This window comes from Heterocephalus glaber, unplaced genomic scaffold (assembly GCF_053883595.1).
Source record: "Heterocephalus glaber isolate CG9 unplaced genomic scaffold, H.glaber_assembly_v1.0 deba00001523, whole genome shotgun sequence".
Lineage (NCBI taxonomy): Eukaryota > Metazoa > Chordata > Mammalia > Rodentia > Bathyergidae > Heterocephalus > Heterocephalus glaber.
In genome coordinates, this window is record NW_028258327.1 from 24,610,439 (window position 1) to 24,632,001 (window position 21,563).

General features: G+C 34.6%; 1 protein-coding gene across 1 annotated transcript in view; it reads left to right on the top strand.

Moving 5' to 3' along the window:
* Ube3d (ubiquitin protein ligase E3D) overlaps positions 1–21,563 on the top strand; it is a 136,719-nt gene that overhangs the window by 21,817 nt on the left and 93,339 nt on the right. The window contains 4 exon segments of the mRNA XM_087188114.1: positions 921–1,089; positions 12,815–12,884; positions 17,813–17,882; positions 19,035–19,143. Coding sequence (XP_087044240.1) covers positions 921–1,089; positions 12,815–12,884; positions 17,813–17,882; positions 19,035–19,143 — 418 coding nt within the window.

Genomic DNA, 21,563 nt, shown 5'->3' on the forward strand with positions numbered 1-21,563 from the left:
ATGTAGAATTGCTTTTTCCAAAACTGTAACTGCAGTTTAATCTTAAGACAATACTAGATAAGCTTAAATTTAAGGATATTTTGTGGGTTGCCTGGCTGTTACTCTTCAAATATCTCAAGGTCCTGAAAAATAAAGACGGAGCAATTGTCACAGACCAGGGGAGACCAGAGACACATGATGACTAAATGTAATATGTTACCATACATTGAACTGAAAAAAAAGGGATATTGTAGAAAAACTGGTGAAATCCAAATAGTCTAGTTTTGACAAATCTACTATGGCTGTGTACGATACTGTATTAACTTTAGAGAAAGCTAGATGAAGTGTATATGGCAACTGCCTATACTGTCTTTATAACTTTTCTGTATATCTAAAATTACCTAAATTGGGCCAGGGATTTAGCTTAGTGGTTCTGCCGCCTGCCTCGCAAGTGCAAGGGTCTCGAGTTCGATCTCCAGTACCAAAAATATATACATAAATAAATAAAATTACTTAAAAAGTTTATTAGAATAGAATAATGGAAGAATTAAAGAAGAACGTTTTAGATGATTTAAAACTTAACACACATAAGCCAAATTAAAAAGCAATAACACTGAAAAAATATAAGGGGATAATAAAGTATATAAAATACACATTTTTGCAAATTCATAAGAACATACTAATATCCCTAAAATTATAAAACAAATTAAGTTCATAAACCAGTATATACTTATCCTTGGCTGGTGAGACAAGGATTATTTTTATACCTCTTTACATTTTCCAAATTGTCTGTCATAAGTATATATTACTTTTATAATTGGGGAAAATTAACATTGCAAGCATGTGGCTAATAAGCGCCTGTTGTCTTTCATGCTGATTTAATTAAGAAAATGTTAGTTCTACTTTGTACCGTGAAAAATAGTTTTTCCTTTTTCTGCTAGGAAGCTCCTCAGAGTGCTCCCACTGCCCAGTGAGAACTGGGGCGCTCTAGTTGAAGAGTGGTGCTGTCATCCTGACCCCTTTGCTAATAAGCTCCTTCATCCGCGAGAGAATGACTGCTTTATTGGAGACTCCTTCTTTTTGGTGAATTTGAGAAGCAACTTGCAGCAGGTAAGACCTGTATCAGTCCCATTAGAGATGTGCTTTTTCTGGAATCATTTTAAATTGTCAAAATACTTTTTCAAAATAAATACTGATTTAGAGGCTGGCTTAGATACTGATTTCCTTGTTTTTTCCTTAATTCAGAGTTATTGAAGAGACTGTTCTCAAGGCCAAAATCCCTTATTTTAAACTGTATTCTCTAGCTCTGTTCTATTGATACAGAAAGAACTTTAAATTAAAAGAGCCACCAGGGGCTGGAGGACTAAAAAGGAAACCTCTTCATGCATGGATTTGGGAGTGCATCATTTTACAAACCAAATGCCCAGCTTTTTTGGGGGGGTGGGGTGGACAATATTTCATAATCTGTGTACATTTTAAGTTTAATAGTTGATTTAAATTTTTAAAAACATTCTACTACTCCACGATATCTAGTGTCCAATTAGGCACAAGTATTTTACTGTGTCTGCCCATAGTCTAGACTAGTGCTGATGTTATAAAAACAGAGGCCAGCAAAAAAAAAGAGGAAAATAGGAGAGCCCAGGAATGGAAATAAAGCTTGTGCTGCAAGGTCTAAATTGGTACTTGGCAATATGAGGTCAGATGGCTCTTGCTATATATGTTTGTTTAGGGAGAAGGCAATTTCCTCTTACTGCAGAAAACAAGTAGTTTATTTTTTTAAAAAATCAGTGGCATTGGTTTGGTTCTTGTAGGAGTCATCCTACTGATAGCTGGTCAATACAGATGTGATTTAAAAAGTAAGGAAAACCATTGCCAGGGAATCTTTATTTTAACATCTGATTATTGTAAGGAACAAAACCATCATACTTTCAATTTCATTTAGAACTCATTTAATTTTTGTAGTAAGAACTGAACTACTGCAAAAGATATGTAGTACTTGGTGAAGTCTAATGTAAATTAATTTATAGAACTATTTTGAGGGAGAGTAAGAAAATTTGTCAAATATCCATATTCATTTTGTTGTCATAAATATTTAAGTGCCTCATCTCTCACCATAAAAAGAAACCCCTTTATCTAAATATATGGTTCACTTTATATTTCAGTATTTTAGCATTCTGTATTTTAAAAAGTAAATGGTAAAATGGGAATAAAATTTATAATATTATATTAAATTTATATTTTAATCTTTGCTGTTTTATAAGTTTTTCATTTTATGATTATGCTATGCATTTCAATAATATTTGGAACGTGTATGTGGAAAAGGAGTAGAGAAATACTAAGAAGCCATGTTTCCCTTTTTAGATAAACTGCATTTATTGTATGCTGAAATATATTCACATTTACGTCTTTATCTCCTATATGATGACATTTATAACAATTCCTCTTTATTGTTTACAGTTATATATTAAAGTAGGGTTCTTCATGGTTAGATATTACAGTTGTGGTATCAAGGAGATTGTGAGAAGTTATTGTCATGACAAGCTGCTATTAACAGGACTGTTTCCAAGTTGGTCTAGATGGAAGTTTCTCTTTAATTGGATATTGTAGCAGTTGAAAGAGTGTCTCTTTAGCCAAAATAGTAACATACAGTTGAAGAGACTGCTTAAACAGTGTTCATGAGGCTCCTATGGGAACAAGGCTGCTCTGTGCTACTGAAAACCTATTTCTCATTTCACCCATTCTACCATCTAGCAGGGCTTTGAAATGTCACATGATGACACAGCATCCTAATGGTATCTCTTGGGAAACATTTTTTTTGGAGAGACAATATCAAGGGTCTTTAGAAATTGAAACAACACAAAAGAAAATAAAAATGAGGACAGGAAGCTAATCCACCTCTCCGAGTAGCGCTGCCACCTCTCAGATACATTGATTTAATTAGTCCCCAACAATATGTATCTTTGAGCTTGGCTCTTTAGAGTTCCCACACTGTTAGGCTGCTTCATTTCATAACTTGCTTTATGATTTCCTTGAAACATAGCTAAAGAAAAGTGCATTACAAAGCATTTTCAAACAAATATAATGTGCTAGAATATTTTAATTAGAAATATCTTATTTTAAAAATAGCACAAACATAGTTACACTATTCTTTACCTTTAGTATCTACTTGGAGTTTCCCAATTTTATTTGCACCTGTGTGCAACAGTATGTATTTTTTATTTTCAAAACATTTCTGCTGAAGATCTTGCTTTTGTCTGAACTCATTTGTCATCCTATGTACAATTTTTCATGCCTACCAACATACTAAAAGTTTTTGCACCTTATAATAGGATGATAAAGATGGTACCTCAACATTTTATAAGATTGATAATATCATTTAACACTTAAGTCTAGCCACACTTAAAAACTTCATTCTATTTTTTAAAGAGCAAAGTTGAACTTTGATTATTGCTTCCAAGTTTGACTAACAGTTTTATTTTTTTTAACCTTGGGGTACTTCGTAATTTATTTATTTAGGTAATTTTGGTTTTTAAATCCATATGTATATCTTTTAGAAAAACATGTTAAGCTTTCTGAATATTCTCAAGTATAAAAAGGATAGTATTATGAACTTTAATAGTGTATGCCAATCATTTTGATTTATCAACTATACTTCACCTGTTCTATTTTCCTTTTACTAAAGTACTTGAAAGCAAATCTCAGTCATCATGCCATTTCATCTCTGTATGTTTTAATATGTATATCTGAAAATAGGGACTTCCAAAAACATAACCTCATTGTGATTATCATCCTAATACTGATACGCTACCAGGCCATATAAAAATTTTACTAATTGTTTTAAAAGTAATTTTTACTGTAGGTTTTTTGTTGTTGTTTTGTTTCTGTTTTTTCAGACAGGGTCTTGTTATGTAGTTCAGGCTTACTTTGAACTCACTGTATAGTCCAGACTTGTCTCAAACTCATAGCAATCCTCCTGCTTCAGCCTCCCTGGTGCTGTGATCACAGGTGTGTGCCACCGCACCTGGCTCTTCTGTAGGTTTATTTGAATCATCACATGATGGTTGTTTGTAGGCATTTGGTTCTTTTTTTTTTTTTTTGTACCAGGGATTGAACTTGGAACCTTGCGCTTGCAAGGCAGGCTCCAGAACCACTGAGCTAAATCCCCAGCCCAAGGCATTTGGTTCTTGGGTGGTTTTTTTTGGTACCAGGGATCGAACTCAGGTCCTTGCGCTTGTGCAGTGGGCAGCGAAACCACTGAGCTAAATCTCCAGCCCTAGGCATTTGGTTCTTATTGGTCAGATTTTTTTTTTTTTATTTTATTTTATTTCTCTTTTTTTTTTTTGGTACTGGGGATTGAACTCGGGACCTTCTGCTTTCGAGGCAGGCGGCAGAACCACTAAGCTAAATCCCCAGCACTATTGGTCAGATTTTAAAATTCTGATTATTCATGCCTAGTAAGGGTAGAATATTATTATTTTCTTAATTTTTATTTTTATTAGCACATACTTTCTGTACATAATGATTACATTTATTATGGTAAGTTAAAACATGTATATAACACATCTTAATTCTTTCTGTATCCCCGTCTCTTCCCCCTCCCTCATCTCTTTGCCCCCTTCCCCTTTGAGAAAGATCTCCCTGTTTCCTATTATCTATCTTATTTTGGTCTTTATTTATACTTTGGGCTTCTCATGTAAGAGAAACCATGCAATATTTAAGCTTGTATATCTAATTTCACTGAACATATGGTCTCAATGTACGTCCCTTTTTCTACAAATGACTCAATTTATCCTTCTTTACAGCATAGTAGTGTACTCCATTATGTATGATATTTTCTTTATCCATTCATCTGTTGATGGACATATAGGCCACTTCCCAAGATTAAGCTGTTATGAGTTGTGCTGCTATAAACATGGGTATGCACGTGTCATCATAATATATCTTTAGCTCTTTTGGGAGGATACATAGAAGTTGAATTGCTGGGTCAAATGGAATTTCATTCTTAGTTTTTTGAGGAATCTCCATAATGATTTCTATAGTAGTTATACTAGTTTATATTCTCACCAAAAATAGAAATGTCATTTGCTTTTCCCCCCACAGCCTCACCAGCATTTGTTATAATTTGATTTCTTGATGATAGGAATTCTCTGGAGTAATATGGAATCTCAGTGTTGTTTTAGTTTGCATTTTTCAAATTTCCAGAGATGCTGAACTTTTTTCATGTATTTATTGGCTGTTTGTACTTCCGAGAAGTGTCTATTCATTTTAGTGGCCTATTTTTTTTATTAGATCCTTCATTTGGAGGGAGCTAATTTTTTTGAGATTTTTATATATTCTAGATATTAGTAGTCTATCCAAGGAAGAGGTGGCAAAAAATTTATTCTCATTCTGTATTTGTTTCTTCATTCTGCTGATTGTTTCTTTTGCTGTGCAGAAGCTTTTTAATTTTAAATAATCCCACTTGTTGATTCTTTTTTTTGTTGCTTTTTTAAAAAATTGATTAGCACGTGTGTGGTGAATGTTTACGTTCCTTGTGGGGAGTTAGTACATGTCCATAATACAGCTTAATTTCTTTTTTCATCCCCTTTCCCTTCCTTCCCTCCCTATCCACCCATCTCTTGATTCCCTCCCTTTTTTGTATGTGTTTGCGGTATATAATGTTTACATTCCTTGTATGTAGTTGGTACATATTTTGGGTTTCTCACATAAGAGAAATCATGTCTCTGATTTACTTCAGTTAACCTTTTGGTCTCAAAGTGCATTCATTTTCCTACAGGTGACTCAAGTTTATCTTTCTTTGTGGCTGAATAGTACTTCATTATGTGTAGATACCACATTTTCTTTTGATAGACATATGGGCCAATTGCAAGATATTGTTTCTTGTGCCATCGAGGCTCTGTTAAAAAAAAAGTCCTTGCCTATGTCTTTGTATGTATTTTATCTTCCAGCAGATTATTTGTTTTAACATTTTGATCTTTGATTGCTTTTGATATTAGTTTATTATATTGTGAGAGATATGGGTCTAACTTCAATATTTTGCCTGTAGATAGCCAATTTTCCCAGCAACATTTGTTCAAGTGTCTGTCTTTTCTCCAGCCTATGTTTTTGGCCTTTTGTCAAAGATCATACAGCTATATGTATCTGGGGTTGTTTCAGCATCCTCTGTTCTAGTGATTCACCTGTTTTTGTGCCAGTACCAAGCTGTTTTTATCACTCTAGCTTTGTGATAGAACTTGAAATCTTGGATTGTGATACCTTCTTCTTTGCTCTTGTTGTCCAGGATTGCTTTTGCAGTCTTGGGCTCTTATGGTTCCGTATAACTGTGAGGATCATTTTCTCTAGTTCTTTTTGAATACTTGTTAACAATCTGTTTTTCAGTATGTTGTTAAGGATTTTTACTTGTATGTTTATTAAAAAGATTGGCTGTAGTTCTCTTAGTTATATTCTTGTTTGGTTTTGGAATCAGGGTATGCTAGCTTCTAGGAATAAGTTTGGAAGTACTTCTTCCCTTTAAATTTCATTAAAGAGTTTGAGGAGTATTGGTATTAGATCTTCCCTAAAGTTTTTGTAGAATTCAGCGGTAAATCCATCAGAACCTGGGGTTTTCTTAGTGGGTAGGTTTTTTATGACTGCCTCAATTGTATTACATGCTATTGGATTTTTTAGGGGATTTTCTGTCTCTTGGTGTTCTTTTCTGGTAATTCTTATGTATCCATTTCACATGGATTATCTAATTTATTGAAATACTTTCTTTTTTTGGTACCAGGGATTGAACTCTGGACCCTTGCATGGCAGGCGACAGAACCACTGAGCTAAATTCCCAGCCCCGGAATATATATTTTTGAAAAGTTACTAATGATTTTCTGGATTTCAGTAGTGTCTGTCCATAATCTATCTTGGTTCTTATTTTTTCCCCATTCCCCTGCCCTGCCTTCAACCCCTCCATCCCCTCCCTATATACAAAGACTTTGTTTCCATTTTTTCTTTTTCTCATATTAATTCCATTCCCTTCTTTCTTTTCCCCCACCCCTCCCACTTCCCCTTCCCTTTTTCACCTTTTCTTCCTATTTCACATTATCTATTATACCTATTGGTCCTTATTTACATTTTCAATTTCTCACACCTGAGAAACTACTTGGTATTTACACATGTGTGTCCTATTTATTGGTTTTATTTTTTGATCTAATATCCTGATTGATGTCTTTTGATTGGGAAGTTTAAACCATTCACACTGAGTGTTATGACTTAATTTCTGTCATTGCGTTATTTTCCTGTTGGTGATTCATATCCCCCAATTCTGCATACCTGCTCACCTTCCCTTGTGTATTCATTCCATTAGACTTTCTGCCATTGTTGCCTTTATTATCTCTTTCTCAGATATCCTTGAGAATGTTTTGGAATGGTGAATTTCTTTAGGTACTCTTTGTCATTGGAAGACCTCATTTCTACATCAATTTTGAAAGTGGTTTTGCAGGATATATTACTTTGGGTTGGAAGTTTTATTTTATTTTATTTTTGATCTTGAAACATTTCAAGGTCTTCTGCCCTTTAAGGTGTTGAGAAGTTTGCTGTAATTCTGATGGGTTTACTTTTATAAGTGATTTATTTCTTTTCTCTAGTAGCTTTTAAGATTCTGTCCTTATGTTAGACTTCTGAGATTTTATATATGATGTGTCATGGAAAACTTTTCTAAATCATGGCTATTTGGGATTCTATATGCCTCCCTTATTTGCATGTTAAATTCTTCCCTATTTCTTGGAAAGTTTTCTGCTATTATTTCTGTAAATAGGATTTTTATGCCATTTTTTGTTGACTTTTTCACTAATTCTAATTTATCTTAGATTAGTGTTCTTTGTGTCATCTAGCAGCTGTTGGATCCCTTTTCCTTGTTTTCTTGCGTATGGTCACCTGCCTCAGCACTATCTTCTTTTTTTTTTTTTTTGGTACCAGGGATCAAAATCAGGACCTTGCGCTTGCCAGGCAGGTCCAGTGCTGCTGAGCTAAATCCCCGGCCCTAGCCCTATCTTCTAATTCGAACACTGTCCTCATATTGATCACTTCTGCTGCCCATTTCAGTAAAATTTTTTATTTCCTCTGTTTCTGTTTGGTACCACTTTATAGGCTCTGATTCTTTGCTAAAATTGTCATTTATATTTGTATCATTTTGTTGGGCTCTGGTAGCTTTTTATAATGTCCCCTGACAGCTCACTGATCATTTTGTTAATTATGTCCATTATCTGTTTAATTATGTCATCTTTGGATTCACTGAGCACCTTATTGACTTTTTGATCTCCTTTTATTTTTCCATTTCATATTAATTCAGCTGTTTGGCTTTTTATTTTCTCCTGGTTGATGCCCTATTGATCAGTTTTGGGAGCATTGGGAATTTTTTGGAAGTTTTGTTCCCTTGTTTTCTCCTGTTTCATGTGTGTGTGCACGTGCACAGTGAAGGTTGCAAGTCTACTATATTGGAAAGATTTTATTGGTAGCATGGAGATCTCTTTCTTAGTATAATTGGCCCTGCACCTAGTTCTCTGGAAATGAACCCCAGTATTATTGATGACACAAAGAGAAGCAGATATTGGCATAAACTAAAAACCAGGTAATAACAACTTTGCCACCTTGGCAATAGCAACAAAATCAGCAACAATAATGCAGTCAAAGACAAACTGAGTATTGATATACCATAAAAACCAATAAAAGTTACCCCTGTACTAGTCTTAACAATAGAAAAGAGATTTATAATTATAATGTAGACACAAAGATAAACCAAATATTGACGTACAGTAAATATCTACTAAATGCACCAACTATACCACCATTAACAATAGACAAGAATTCAATGATAAGATCATAGTGTCAACTAAGTAAATATTTATAAAGCTTAATAGTAGTAATACTAGTAATTATGGAGGGCAGGGGAAGGGGAAAAAAATGAAAGAAGTAAAATTTCAAAAAATTTTTTAAAAGGAAGATAAGAAAAAGGGAAAAGTGAGATAAAGAATCCTATTAAGGAATAATAGAAAATGGAATTGGATAAGAGGAACAGAAAAGAACAAACAAGAAAAAGAAGATAAAACAGAGAAAAATAATTAAAAAGGAAAAAACTCTCCAAACTTCAAAACAATAAAAGGAGAAATAAGTCCAAAACAATTCCTCTGTGTTTTTAAATGAATGGTTTGTTTCTTTCAGTGTTTGCGGTATTCCAATCCACCAGCTATGGTAGAAGGATATTGAGTCACTAGTCAGACCTATTTTATTTCCACACTCAAATTTTTATATATGAGTGCTGAGTCTTGCCCTGCTTTACTGTTGGGTGTGGCCAGTCAGTGGTTTCTGACATAAGACTGTATTCACTCTAGTCTCTCCCATTTTTCTTGTCCCTCTGTGTACCCCAAATCGAAGCTTTCTCACAGATTTATGGGCTCTGGGTTTGTTACATGTCCTCCATTCTGCTCAAGAGACCCCTCTGCCCATACACTCTAGGCTGTGGCAACTGTCAAGCTGAAGTGTAGCCCTGGTCTCTTTGGCAGATGGGGAAAACTGACCACTGAGCTGTGTGTTGGATATAGGCAGCAGTATGGGGTGGGGAGTGTGTCAAGCAGTCTGCTGGATTTAATGTCAGCACTTTCAGACTCGACCCCCTCTGAAATGTGCACATAAGAGGGCTTGTTTCTGAGCTTCAAGAGCGGGACTCTCATGTCCTTCCTGGCCTGAGTTTAAGTGTCTCGGGTGGTCTCTGTCTAGCTGTCCCCTTTCTACAACTGTCTCTTCTGGCCCTGTCCCACCCAGTCACTTCCAGAAACCCAGAAGTATAGTTGTCCTGTGGCTCATTCTTAAACAATTGACCGTTTTCCAAGATATCTCTTGATTAACACCTTTCTACTTCCTTGAACTACCAGTAGTACATGCATAACTGTCCCATACTGCTCAATGGGGCAGTCATGCATGTACCACTGATAGTTCAGAGCTGCCCTGCAGCAAGACATATGAATTATGGCCCCATCATGAATGTGTTAAACACTCTTATATATGATGGACACTGAACTAGGTATCTTCTCCAAATCTAGCCTGCCATTAAGGAGTCACTTTGGGAGTAAGACCCCATACTATTTTTTGCAGTTTACCGTAACCATGGGCTTTTCTTGGGGCTGTCACTGTTAGCCTGGTCTGTTGTTTTTCCCTGGGATTGCTGATCTTTCCCAGGCTTACCTTCTATTAGTGAAGACAGTTTCACTCCCTGGGAGGCAGGGTTAGCTTTCTGGACTGCTTTGTTTTTTTCTCTGCTTTGTGCTCCATTTCTCCAGCTTCTCTGTAGTTTCTACTTTTCTTGTCAGCTAACTCCAAATTCCTAGAGATCTACTCTTTGTTTTTCTTTACCAAGTTGTTTTCCAGGTGTCTTGATTCCAGGTCCCAGAGAAGCTGTATTTTGTTGCCATTTTAATCTCTAGAATCTTATTTTTAAAAACAACAAAAAAGAAAACAAGCATTTTTCCTCTTTGCATGAAAATAGAAATGAAATGTTTTATGGAGACAATTATAAATAAAATGCATTATGGAGCACCCAACAAAAAAATTTTGGCTTTGAATAGAAAAATTCTTCTAGGCCGGGGATTTAACTCAGTGGAGCCACCACCTGCCTCTCAAGCACAAGGTCCTGAGTTCAATCCCCAGTACCAAAAAAAAAAAAAAAAATCTTCTAAAGTTTTGCTAGTCTAATACCCTGTGTTAGCTTCTAGTAAAACTTGTAGTTTTGGTAAGATTTAATGAGTATGGTCAAATTCAACTTGTAAAAACTATTATCTTTAGAGAAGAATTTTTAATATCAATTTGGGGCCAGATAGATATCTTTTACTTCAGGAAAACAAGAAACTGCCATAATGTCAGTCTCTACAGTTGAGTATAATCTACTGGCTTTCTGAGCTCCCTTCCTCCAGGCCTGAGCAGATTGGTTTCTTTCTTGGCTTCTGTGTCTTATCTCTGATAGGAATGATCCCATCTAGTCACTCACCTTGGTCAGGCTCTACTATGTGCTATCTGTGATGTGCTGATAAAATGATGTGATGTTCCTCAGAGAAATAGAGATCATACCATCTGTGGTTTGAGTGTGCCTGGACAAATGTTTGAGCCAGATGTGAGCACATATGTGCTTGTTTCCTCAGCAGAGACTTTTAGAGAAAGACTGAAAAGTCTGTACAAATCCTCCAGCTAGCCTAGGGGAAAATGGGATAAATTTTTATGCTATTGAAGGTTGACTCAAGTGTATGAAGGGATTCTCAATTCTTCCTATGGGGAAGAGCCATGGGACATTTATGAAATTTTGTGAGTAATATGGGATTGAGGCTGGGTAAAAGAATGAGTCAGAAAGAAAAACCCAAATATAAGTTGAGCAGTTGCTTTTGGCTTTTTGACCTTTTACTAAAGGAGGATATGTATTTTTTACGTCAAGATCTGATTATACACACACATGCATGCTTGCATACACATACAAATATACAAATATACCAAAAGTACTAAAAGTTTCTTTAAAAAATCTACCTGATATTCGAGGCAGCCATATTTTCCATTCTATTTTGTTTTTTTAAAATACTAGCTGTAAGTAATGGAATTTATTCCACAAATTGATTCCCATTAATGGTATGTGACCTGTAGTTTCCAAAGCACTTAGTGCCTATAAACATGTTTTTGTATTGAAGTATCAGATTTAAATATCAACCCTATTGGTTACCACTAACTTGTTCATGGCAATTTAATGTGCTTAATTTAAATGTGCTTTTTATGCCACTTTTAAGGAAATAATTATGCCAAGGGAAAATACTTACACTCACATTTATACTGATCAGTTAAGACTTATTTCATACATGTGCTAATCCAACACCAGAAAGTACCTGGCCTTCTTCTCTTTACCCCATATTCTATCCTAGAGTTTCCTGGGGGGAGTAACTTCTAGAGTGTAGGACTTCTTTTTCTCTGCCCACCTCTTTTTTTTTTTTTTGGTACTGGGGATCGAACTTGGGTCCTTGTGCTTGCACAGCAGGCAGTGAAACCACTGAGCTAAATCCCTGGCATCTCTGCCCACCTTTTTATGGCAGTAGGTGAGGTTGAGAGGAATGTTATACTACTTTAACAAAGGTATGACTATGAATTTGAAAAGAAGAATTCTTTGTTTAAGGATTAGGTGAATGCTAGTTGTTTTAATCCAAATTCTACATAATAAATTGGATTTTTGAAGTTTTGAAGTCTAATAATGTTTCAGAAATTTGTCTCAGAACAGTGTCTTTTCAGTTACAGTGCATCCGTATCTACCTTAAATATAAAAAATAGAATTATATGAACAAGTTAGATATTTTTAACTTCTGAATTATGGGTGGCTATGAGTTATAGGTTACTTTTACATAAATTGCACTGGACTAGGAATCAAAATAATGGAATTTCAAATTCTGATTTTTCTGTCTTCTTTACACGTGAGTTGGAGTAAGTCATTAAGCCTCTCTGTCTTTGTCACCTACTGTCTCCCTGTTCTAAATTATAGGGATATGGGGAAGTGTCTTTTAGAAAAGTAAATTGCTTTTTGTCCAAATTATTTGACAACATTTGGTTTATCAAGAAGTGGCTAGGTTTAGAAAAGTCAATCTGTGCATTATTTTGTCTTAAGACAAAAAAAAATGATCTATGCATGTGAATTATGCATACAAGTGAAATGTATTTTCAGTATTTAGTAGAGGGCAGAATAAAATGTAAAGTTCAATGTATACTCTGGGGACAATGTTAAAATTATATATTCCTTTTAAGAAAACCTGAATGACATTTAAATGACATTTTTTCTGTTCTACAGGAACCAAAAGCAAATACCAAAGTAATTTGTAAGCGTTGCAAAGTAGTGTTGGGAGAGACTGTGTCATCAGGTAAGAATTTCATAACAGAGCTAAAATGATTACCTCCTTATCTAAAGACAAAATGAGATTTTATAGTACATATGTAGGAAAGATTATTACTGTTTTATAGAATTGATGCTTTTTAAAACTAGAAACCAATTAATGCATCATCTCAAAACATTTGTATATTTTGACCTTTAAAAGTGCACAGCATTGATTTTAAAGCATTGAGGAATTGGATCATTTTCAATATTTCATGTCCTTTTTGTAGTAGAAAGCAATAGTGTAAAGTTTCTGTTTGTTTCTATCATTCTCAGAGATAGAGAAGTTGCTTTGCTTGGCTGCCGTCTGCCTCAGGGCTCTATTTCAGGACTAGAGGTTGGAAAGGACCTGTTGAAACAGAAAAAAAATACATCCTAAGTTTTATACTTTGTTCCATATTCTTTTTCCCAGTGGTGTTAATTATATTTTCTGTAAACTCTGTGTTATACTACTTTAAAATATAATAGTGAAAATCTTAATATTAAAATATTATTCAAAGATATAGTTTATAATATAGAGCCTACCATATGCTGTGTTAGCTTTGTGGGTAATGAATAATCATTTTTAATATAATTAATTAGAAAGTATAATTTAAATGAAGCTGTTGTACTTAAGGGAAGGCAGATGTTGATATTTTCTGTTTTGTAAATCATCAAATTCTTACAAATAGTTACTTGCTTAAGATGAGCAGAAAAGGAAGACTGAGTAGAGGTAGAAGATGCTATGATCCTCATTACCATTTTTGGAGAATGAAAACAAACCCCTTAACGCCTTAGATATTTAAAGTTTCTAATTAAATGAAGTGATTTTAAGATCCTTTTCTCTCCTCCCCAAAACCCAGTTAAAATGTTAGTTAAGGAATAAAAAGATAGTTCTATATCCAAAAAGACAAATGAGGAAGAGATGACAGTAATATAAACAGGAAATGCATGCAAGGCTCTTTGGAACACACTTGACCATCTACATGAGGTCATCTGGATGAGGACTAAGCCAGTATTCACTGTAGAACTCTAGAGTGGGTCAGAATTTGAATGCAGCAGGTACCAGGAAAGGCAGACTGAGGCAACGAGCTGTAAGCAGGATCATTAATTCAAAGTCTGTATATGGAGGCATTAGACTCTTTAAGTTTCCTTTTTCTCTTTTCAGTTTGCTTATGCAGTCCTCAAGATAGAGGATTGGAGGACCCTTTCTTAGAATAATGGAAGAATACAACAGGAAAAAAGACAAGCTGTGATTCTTAGGCGTCATCAACCAAAACGGGCTTATGTTGTTCAAAGAGTTTATATTCAGTCATCCTGTAGCCAGTAAAGCATGTACTTACACCTAAGAGTGTCTTCTCGACACTTCATTGCCTTACACATAAATACTAATGGATTGCTAGAAAACTAGATGCAGTACTATCAGAAAGTAATATAAAAAAATCAAAGAGACTGAGACAAATCATCGATCAAGAAAGTAGAAAAAAGCACTGAAAAGAAACAAATTATGTACAGAGCACAAGAAAACAAAAAAGACCCTTGGAGACATGAAATAATATTGCTTTTATAATTAGAAGAACATGGGATTAAAAATGTAATACCTTAAAAGATCAAAACACTGTACTGGGAGATAAGATGAAGGAACTGCCCCAAAATTATACCAAAAGGCAGAGATTAAAAATTAGAAAAGAAATATAAAAATTTATCATCATTTAAGTTTCCTGATGATAGGAGCATTGTCCATTTTCCTTATTCCTATAATTTCAGCACTTAGATCAATATTATCTGACAGTAGTACTCAGAAACTATTTGTTGAATGAGTGGTAAATTGAGACTTCAGAACACCCAATATCTAGCAAATAGAAATCCTAGAGAGAACAGAGACAATGAGGTGTAGGAAATTATTAAAGAACAAAACTAGCAAAACCACTTCACATGATTTTTCAGAGCTAAGCCTTGAGTTTCTTGATGGAAAGGACTAAGTACCCAGTGTAATTAATAAAGGGATGAGACGGAGCCAGCATCATTGAACAATTTTACAATCTCAACAATTAATTTTCCAGGTGGGAAAAAACAGTGTACAATGGATTACGAATTAGAATAGCATTTAACTTAACAGTAGAACTGAAAGCTAGAAGATAATGAAGTAATCCCTTCATAATTTAGGACAAAGTTACATCCTAGAATTCTCTACACAGTCAAATCATTAGTCAGATATGAAGTTAATATGAGTACTTTTGGAAATAATAAAATTTCAAAATGCAGACCTCACGAGCATATTTTCCTTAGGAACCCTATATATGTGTGTGTGTGTATGCATATAACTAAAACTAGGGATTTAACTTTGAGATGACATGAGAAACAGGTTATCCAAAGGAGAAAAACAAGGTGGAGAAGGCCAAGGGTGACAGAGGTACAGCTGATTTAGAGAAAAACAGCTTGGATTGAAGCAAAGAGAAGATTGCAGTAAAGGCTGTGTTCATTATAAAGTGGAATTGGTAAATTCTACCATGTCCACGTGTAACAAAACACTCTTGAGTTATAATATGGAAGAAATTAGCTAGAAGCTCTTAGAATACTAAACAAATAAAAGAAAGCAACTCTTCATTACAGGAAAAACAAAAGGTTGAGGAAGAAAGGTAACGTCTCCATGGTATCATTTTGGTCATAATAATATAAATGCTGGATAGTCATGTAACAAAAATTATGATGTAATATCAGGATATGAGTCATATGTGTGGATGGGGTGGGCTAAAAGCTATATGCACATCTACTCTAAAAGTAAATTGATAGGATTCTATTTCTTAAAATGATGATGTTAAGAAAATGGACAATTCTATTCCAGAAAAAGCAAGTACAGAATTAGACAAGGTAAAAAAAAAAATTGTTTTGCTATCATAAATGCCAGAGAATTTGAAAGTTGAAGGAGACCTCTGAATTTACTTTGGTTTTAATTCCGTTCCTCAGATCACAGATAACTTGGCTGCAGAAGGTAGTTTTTCTAAGAAGTCTTACTGACTTGAGGTATTTGAGGAGAACCTCTCCCCAGATTACTTGCCAACAGCTAAGTTATGCAGTGGATACTCTAGGGAGCCAGGCTGAACAAAATAAAACTGAGCAGAGATATTAGCGGCTACACACTATTGGGAGACATATTTCACAGTATAAGTCCAGACAAGTTAGTTGGCTACTATACTCAACCAATAACCTTCATGAAAATAGAACAAAATCTGGAGTTGCTACAAAGCATTATTTACAGTGTCCTACTTTATCAGACATGCAAAGTAACAATAGTGATTCATACTTAAGAAACAAAACGGACTGAATAAACAGGTGCTAAATACAAATGTTGGATTTAGACAATATAGATTTAGACGAATATGTTGAAGTAGTTACTATAAATATGGCAAATAATTAAGAGAAAAAAATCTTTTTGACAGTCTAGGGTGTGGAAGTGCTGAGCCAATTTAGTTGAGTTTCTCTTACTCAAGATGACACAATCAACCAACCATCACATATTATAATTGAAATTAAAATTTCAGAGGGTAGTTTAATAGCACAGTAGGTACCACTTGAAGGAAGAATGAACATAAGATAGATGAGAAGACAAGTTTATAACCCGGTGAAGAGATAAAAAGTAAAAAATAATAAGAATAATACAGCTGGAATACAGAATGAGAAGATCTGATATGTGTTTAATCAGACTTCCTCAAAGAAAAGAGGAAAAGAATAGGGCAAAGACAATATTTGAGCTGGTAATTGTTGAAAATTTTACAGAAGTGGTGAAGAATAACAATCTACAGATTCAAGAGGTACAGTGAATTCCAATTCAGTGAGGCCCAAGTAAGGTAAATAAAAAGAAATCTATACCTAGATACATCAGAGTAGTACTGTAGAAAGAACAGCAAAGAGAAAATCTTAAAAGCAGCCAAAGAAAAATGACAGATATCTTCAAAGGAACAGAAGTAATGAAACTTTGAAGGCAGTAGAATGATATTGTCATTGTGTGCAAAGAAATAACTGTTAATGCTAGGATTTTATGTCAAATGAAAATATCCTAGGATTTTGTGTCAAATGAAAATATCCTTCAACAAAGTGGAAAAAATAAATACATTTTCTGACAAACAAAAGGTGGGATAATTCACTTTAGAAAAAGAATATCCATTTTTATAAGCATATTCAGTTCTATACCTTATCACTTAAAATATTTTATTTCATGCTAAAAAATTATTTTAGTAGTAGTAATGAGATTAAATATTTTAAGTTTTTTAAAAAACCCAAGATAGTTGTTTATATTAATGTCTATTAAATGTATAATCTTGTTTACACTTTTATGTAAACTAAGTAATCTGATAAGATTTGGTGAGAATTATACATGAATAGTGAGTTATAACTAAAAGGCCTTTTTCAGTGACTCCTAGAAAATCCAATGTTATACTATATAAATGAGGAAATCTAATCCCTAATTTCTACATAAATGGGCTAAGGCTGTGATGTGGCTAATTTTTATAGCATTGCATGTGTGTAAAGAGACTCTTGGTGTTACTGATTCACTTTTAGCATGAATTTCCAAACAAACACTATGCTATCAGACACCTTGGAACTATGCCCTTGTAATCATCAGTGCTCTCTCTTTGAAACAGAGGTTTTGGAAAATGTTTACTGAATGTTAATGTCCCCAGTGTATTGAGTATTTAATTTGGGATGTCATAATATGGGGCCAACATACAATAAAAATATTACAGTATTGGATCTAAAGGTAGAGGAGGGGTGGGAGAAGAGGGGAGGTAAAGGGTGTGAAAAAAGGAATTAAGGTGTTTGCATTCCACACAAGGAATGCAAACATTATGTACTGCAAATATGTACTGTACTAATAAATTTTTTTTAAATTAGTGTATTGGGAAGGAGATTCTTAATTGTGTTCCTTTTTATTTTCAGAAACCACTAAGTTTTATATGACAGAGGTAATTATTCAGCCATCTGAGAGAAGTTTTTCTATCATACCGAGGTACAAATAACAAATTGTTTATTTTATAATTTCAGATGTAGAAAAGTAGGTATGATTTATTGGGGATTCATTTATAAATATAACTGTCTATATTTTGAAAGGGAGAAAAAACTTTTGAGAAAGGCTTTGAGGTAGTTGAACCAAACTACACATATGAACAGCTTAAGGATGTATTTATGTTTTGCTTATATAATGACCAGCGATGGTGAACCTTTTAGAGCTTTCAGTGGTACAAACAGCCCATTGCAGTACATGTGCCATAGACTTCACACCACTGGTAGACAAATGTGTCTATATAACTCCTCTAATCCTGGAAGTTTGTGTGTGTGTGTGTGTGTGTGTGTGTGTGTCCGTGAGCATGTACACATGTTCTTTCTATGTTCCAGATATACAGAACAGCTTAGTGAGACACTGTCTCAAGACTTAAAATAAGGGAGGAGAGTAGGTAGGAATGTAACTCTGGTAGAGCACTTGCCCAGTGTGTGGGGGAAAAAAGTTAAAAAGGTGCTTACCCTCTAAATCTATTAGTGTTTCTTTTCTTTTAATCTTTTTAATTTATAAACAAAAATTAACCAATCTCCTTAATTTGTTTATAGATATTCAAAAATTATGGCAACCTAATTATAAACTTGAAATTTATCCTGCTGCAAATTCTTTTATTTTGTACTTTAGAGCAATCACTTTAAGGGAATCTAAATGGAAAAAATATCATAGATAAAACCATGTTTGGGAAGAAATTTCTTACTTTCTTTTGTAACTAAATGGAATATTGATTTGTTCTAATGTGGCATTTTTTGTCAGTGGGGGAATAGTTAGGTTTGGGGTGAAAATGTATTAATGATTAGAGAATATGTTTTAAGAATAATGGAGCAGAGGGGCGTGGATTTAGCTCAATGGCACTGCACCTGCCTTGCAAGTGCAAGGTCCTGAGTTTGATCCCTGGTATCAGAAAAAAAAAAAGAAGGGAACAAACACAAATATATTAAAATGTACTAAAATCCACATTACCTCAGATTGTGAGGAAAGGGGCAGTGGGTACAAAAGTATGACACGCTGATGTCTCTGCCTTTTGGGTGTCCTCTGGGTATTTTTGGCTTGCCTTGCTAGTTACTAGCAGAGGCACAGTGTGAAAATTGGTTTCTTTTCAAACAGGTCTCAATTTGTCCAGAGTATTGTTGCACAGTGTCTGGTGGAACTCTCCTCAGCTAGAAGCACTTTTAGATACACTATTCAAGATCAGGATGGCAAAGTGTACATCTTGGTAAGAAATTTTTTCATCCTAGTAATCCATGGTCTCAGAAATGCTTTATTTTTTCTCATTCTTTTAATTTTGAGGTCTGGAAGGTAAATGATCAAAAATTTTCAGTTTAATTTATAAATTACACTTTTTAAATGTAATAACAAATAACTGAGAACCTTTGTGTACTAGGTTCTAGGGTTACAGAGAGAGAGAAACTCTGATTCCTGCCCCTTCAAAGCTCAAACCACAAAGTGTGGTTTTTTTTACTCTCAGTTTATAATGGCTTTTTTTGGTATCACATCATTTTGTTTCATGTTTTTCTTCCTATTTGATACTCTTTAAAATATATTTTATTACTTCTGTTCTTTATAATTGCCTCTGACACCTTGAATTTTGAGAAATAGTGCCAAGTTTTGGAGAAGAGGCTCTGTGGTTAGCAGAATCATTCCTTACCTGTACCACAGGGTCTAATATTATATCACTTCTTTTGTAGTAATACTTTGCTGAAATGAATCAGGGCATTTATCTGGAAACCTATGCATCATGGCCTAACTGTTTTATTCAACAAGCTAACATATATTGAGCATTTCTTATTTGAAAGGCACTGTTCTAGATATTCAAGTTAAAACAAGAATGTCTTCAAAGAACTCACAAGGTAATAAGGAAACAGGGTAGGAAAGAGAGGGAAGGACCTGGGGTTGTAGTTAGAAATGGCTTCATAGCTGGTCGTCTGGTATGGAGACCCCATGCTTCTCTAATTCCTGAGGATTTCTTTAGAAAGTTAAAATATTTTCTAACTGAAGTTGATACTAAATCCACATCATAGTCAGTATCTTCAATAAGTTTTACGTTTGTCTTACTGCGAAGATTTTCAGGTTAAAAATAAGGAGTAGGAACTTTTAAAATATTCTCATATATATTTTTTTATTTTTAATTAATTAATTAATTTATTTATTTATTTATTGGTACTGGGGATCGAACTTGGGTCCTTGCACCTACAGGGCAGGTGGTGGAACCACTGAGCTAAATCCCCAGCCCTGATTTTTATTTTTGATGTTGATGTTTTATTGTTGATATTGATAGTATATATTGATTACATTCCTTATGGAGAGTTGGTGCATGTACATAACACATCTTAATTCTTTTTTTTAATCCCCACTCCCCTCCTGTTGTATATTTGAATTTGAAAAATTTTTATGCAATACTACATTCTTTTTTTCCCCCCATTCCTAGCCCTCCCTTCACCCCTTCCACCCTTCCCTATTTACAAAGACTTTATTTCCATTTTTTCCATTTCTCATCATTTTTCCTTTCCCTTCTTTCCTTTCCCCTGCCCCTCCCACTATCCCTACCCCTTTGGACATTTTCTTCCTATTTTGCACTATCGATTATTCATTCTAATCATTGGTACCTTTTAGGTATACAATATAATGACATTCATCATTGGAAATTTGCACCTTTGCATAGGCTCTCTTGGTCCTTATTTTTCACCCTTGCCCAGCCCTCCCTTCAACCCCTCCATTCCTCCCTATTTACAAAGATTTTGTTCCTATTTTTCCATTTTCTCATATTCCATACCCTTCTTTCCTTTCCCCTAGCCCTCCCACTTCCTTCCCCTTTGCCCCTTTTCTTCCTATTTCACATTACCTATTATACATTTTAGTCCTCATTTATACTTTCAGTTTCTCACACCAGAGAAACTATTCAGTATTTATATGTGTGTGTCCTATTTATTTCACTTAAGAGTATCGCCTCAGTGTGCATCCACTTAGCTATAAATGTCTCTAATTTCTCATTTTTTATGGCTGAGTAGTACTCCATTTTATAAAAAATCCACATTTTCTTTATCCAGTCTCCGGTTGATAGGCATTTGGGCTGTTTCCAAGTTTAACCTATCACAAACTGTGCTGCCATAAACATGGGTGCACATATATCACTGTGGTATGATTCTTTTAATTCTTTGGGGAAGATCCCCAGCAGTAGAATAGCAGGGTCTAATGGGACTTCCAGTCCTAGTTCTTTGAGGTATCTCCATACTGATTTCCACAGTGCTTGCACCAGTCTACACTCCCACCAGCAGTGGAACAGCCTTCCTATTTCCCCACAGCCCCGCCAGCATTTGTTATTGGTTGATGTCATGATAGCAGCCATTCTTTCTGGAGTGAGGTGGAATCTCAGCATTGTTTTCATTTGCATCTCTCAAATGGCCAGTGATGTTGAACATTTTTTCATGTATTTATTTGCTATTTGTACTTCCTTGTCTGAGAAATGTCTGTTCATTTCATATGCCCATTTTTGGATTGGGTCTTTAAATTTGGGAGGTCTGATCTTTTTAAGTTCTTTATAGATTTGAGATAGTAGACCTTTGTCTGAGGAAAAGCAGGTGAAGATTTTTTCCCACATTGTGGGTTGTCTCTTCACACTGTTGGTGGTTTCTCTTG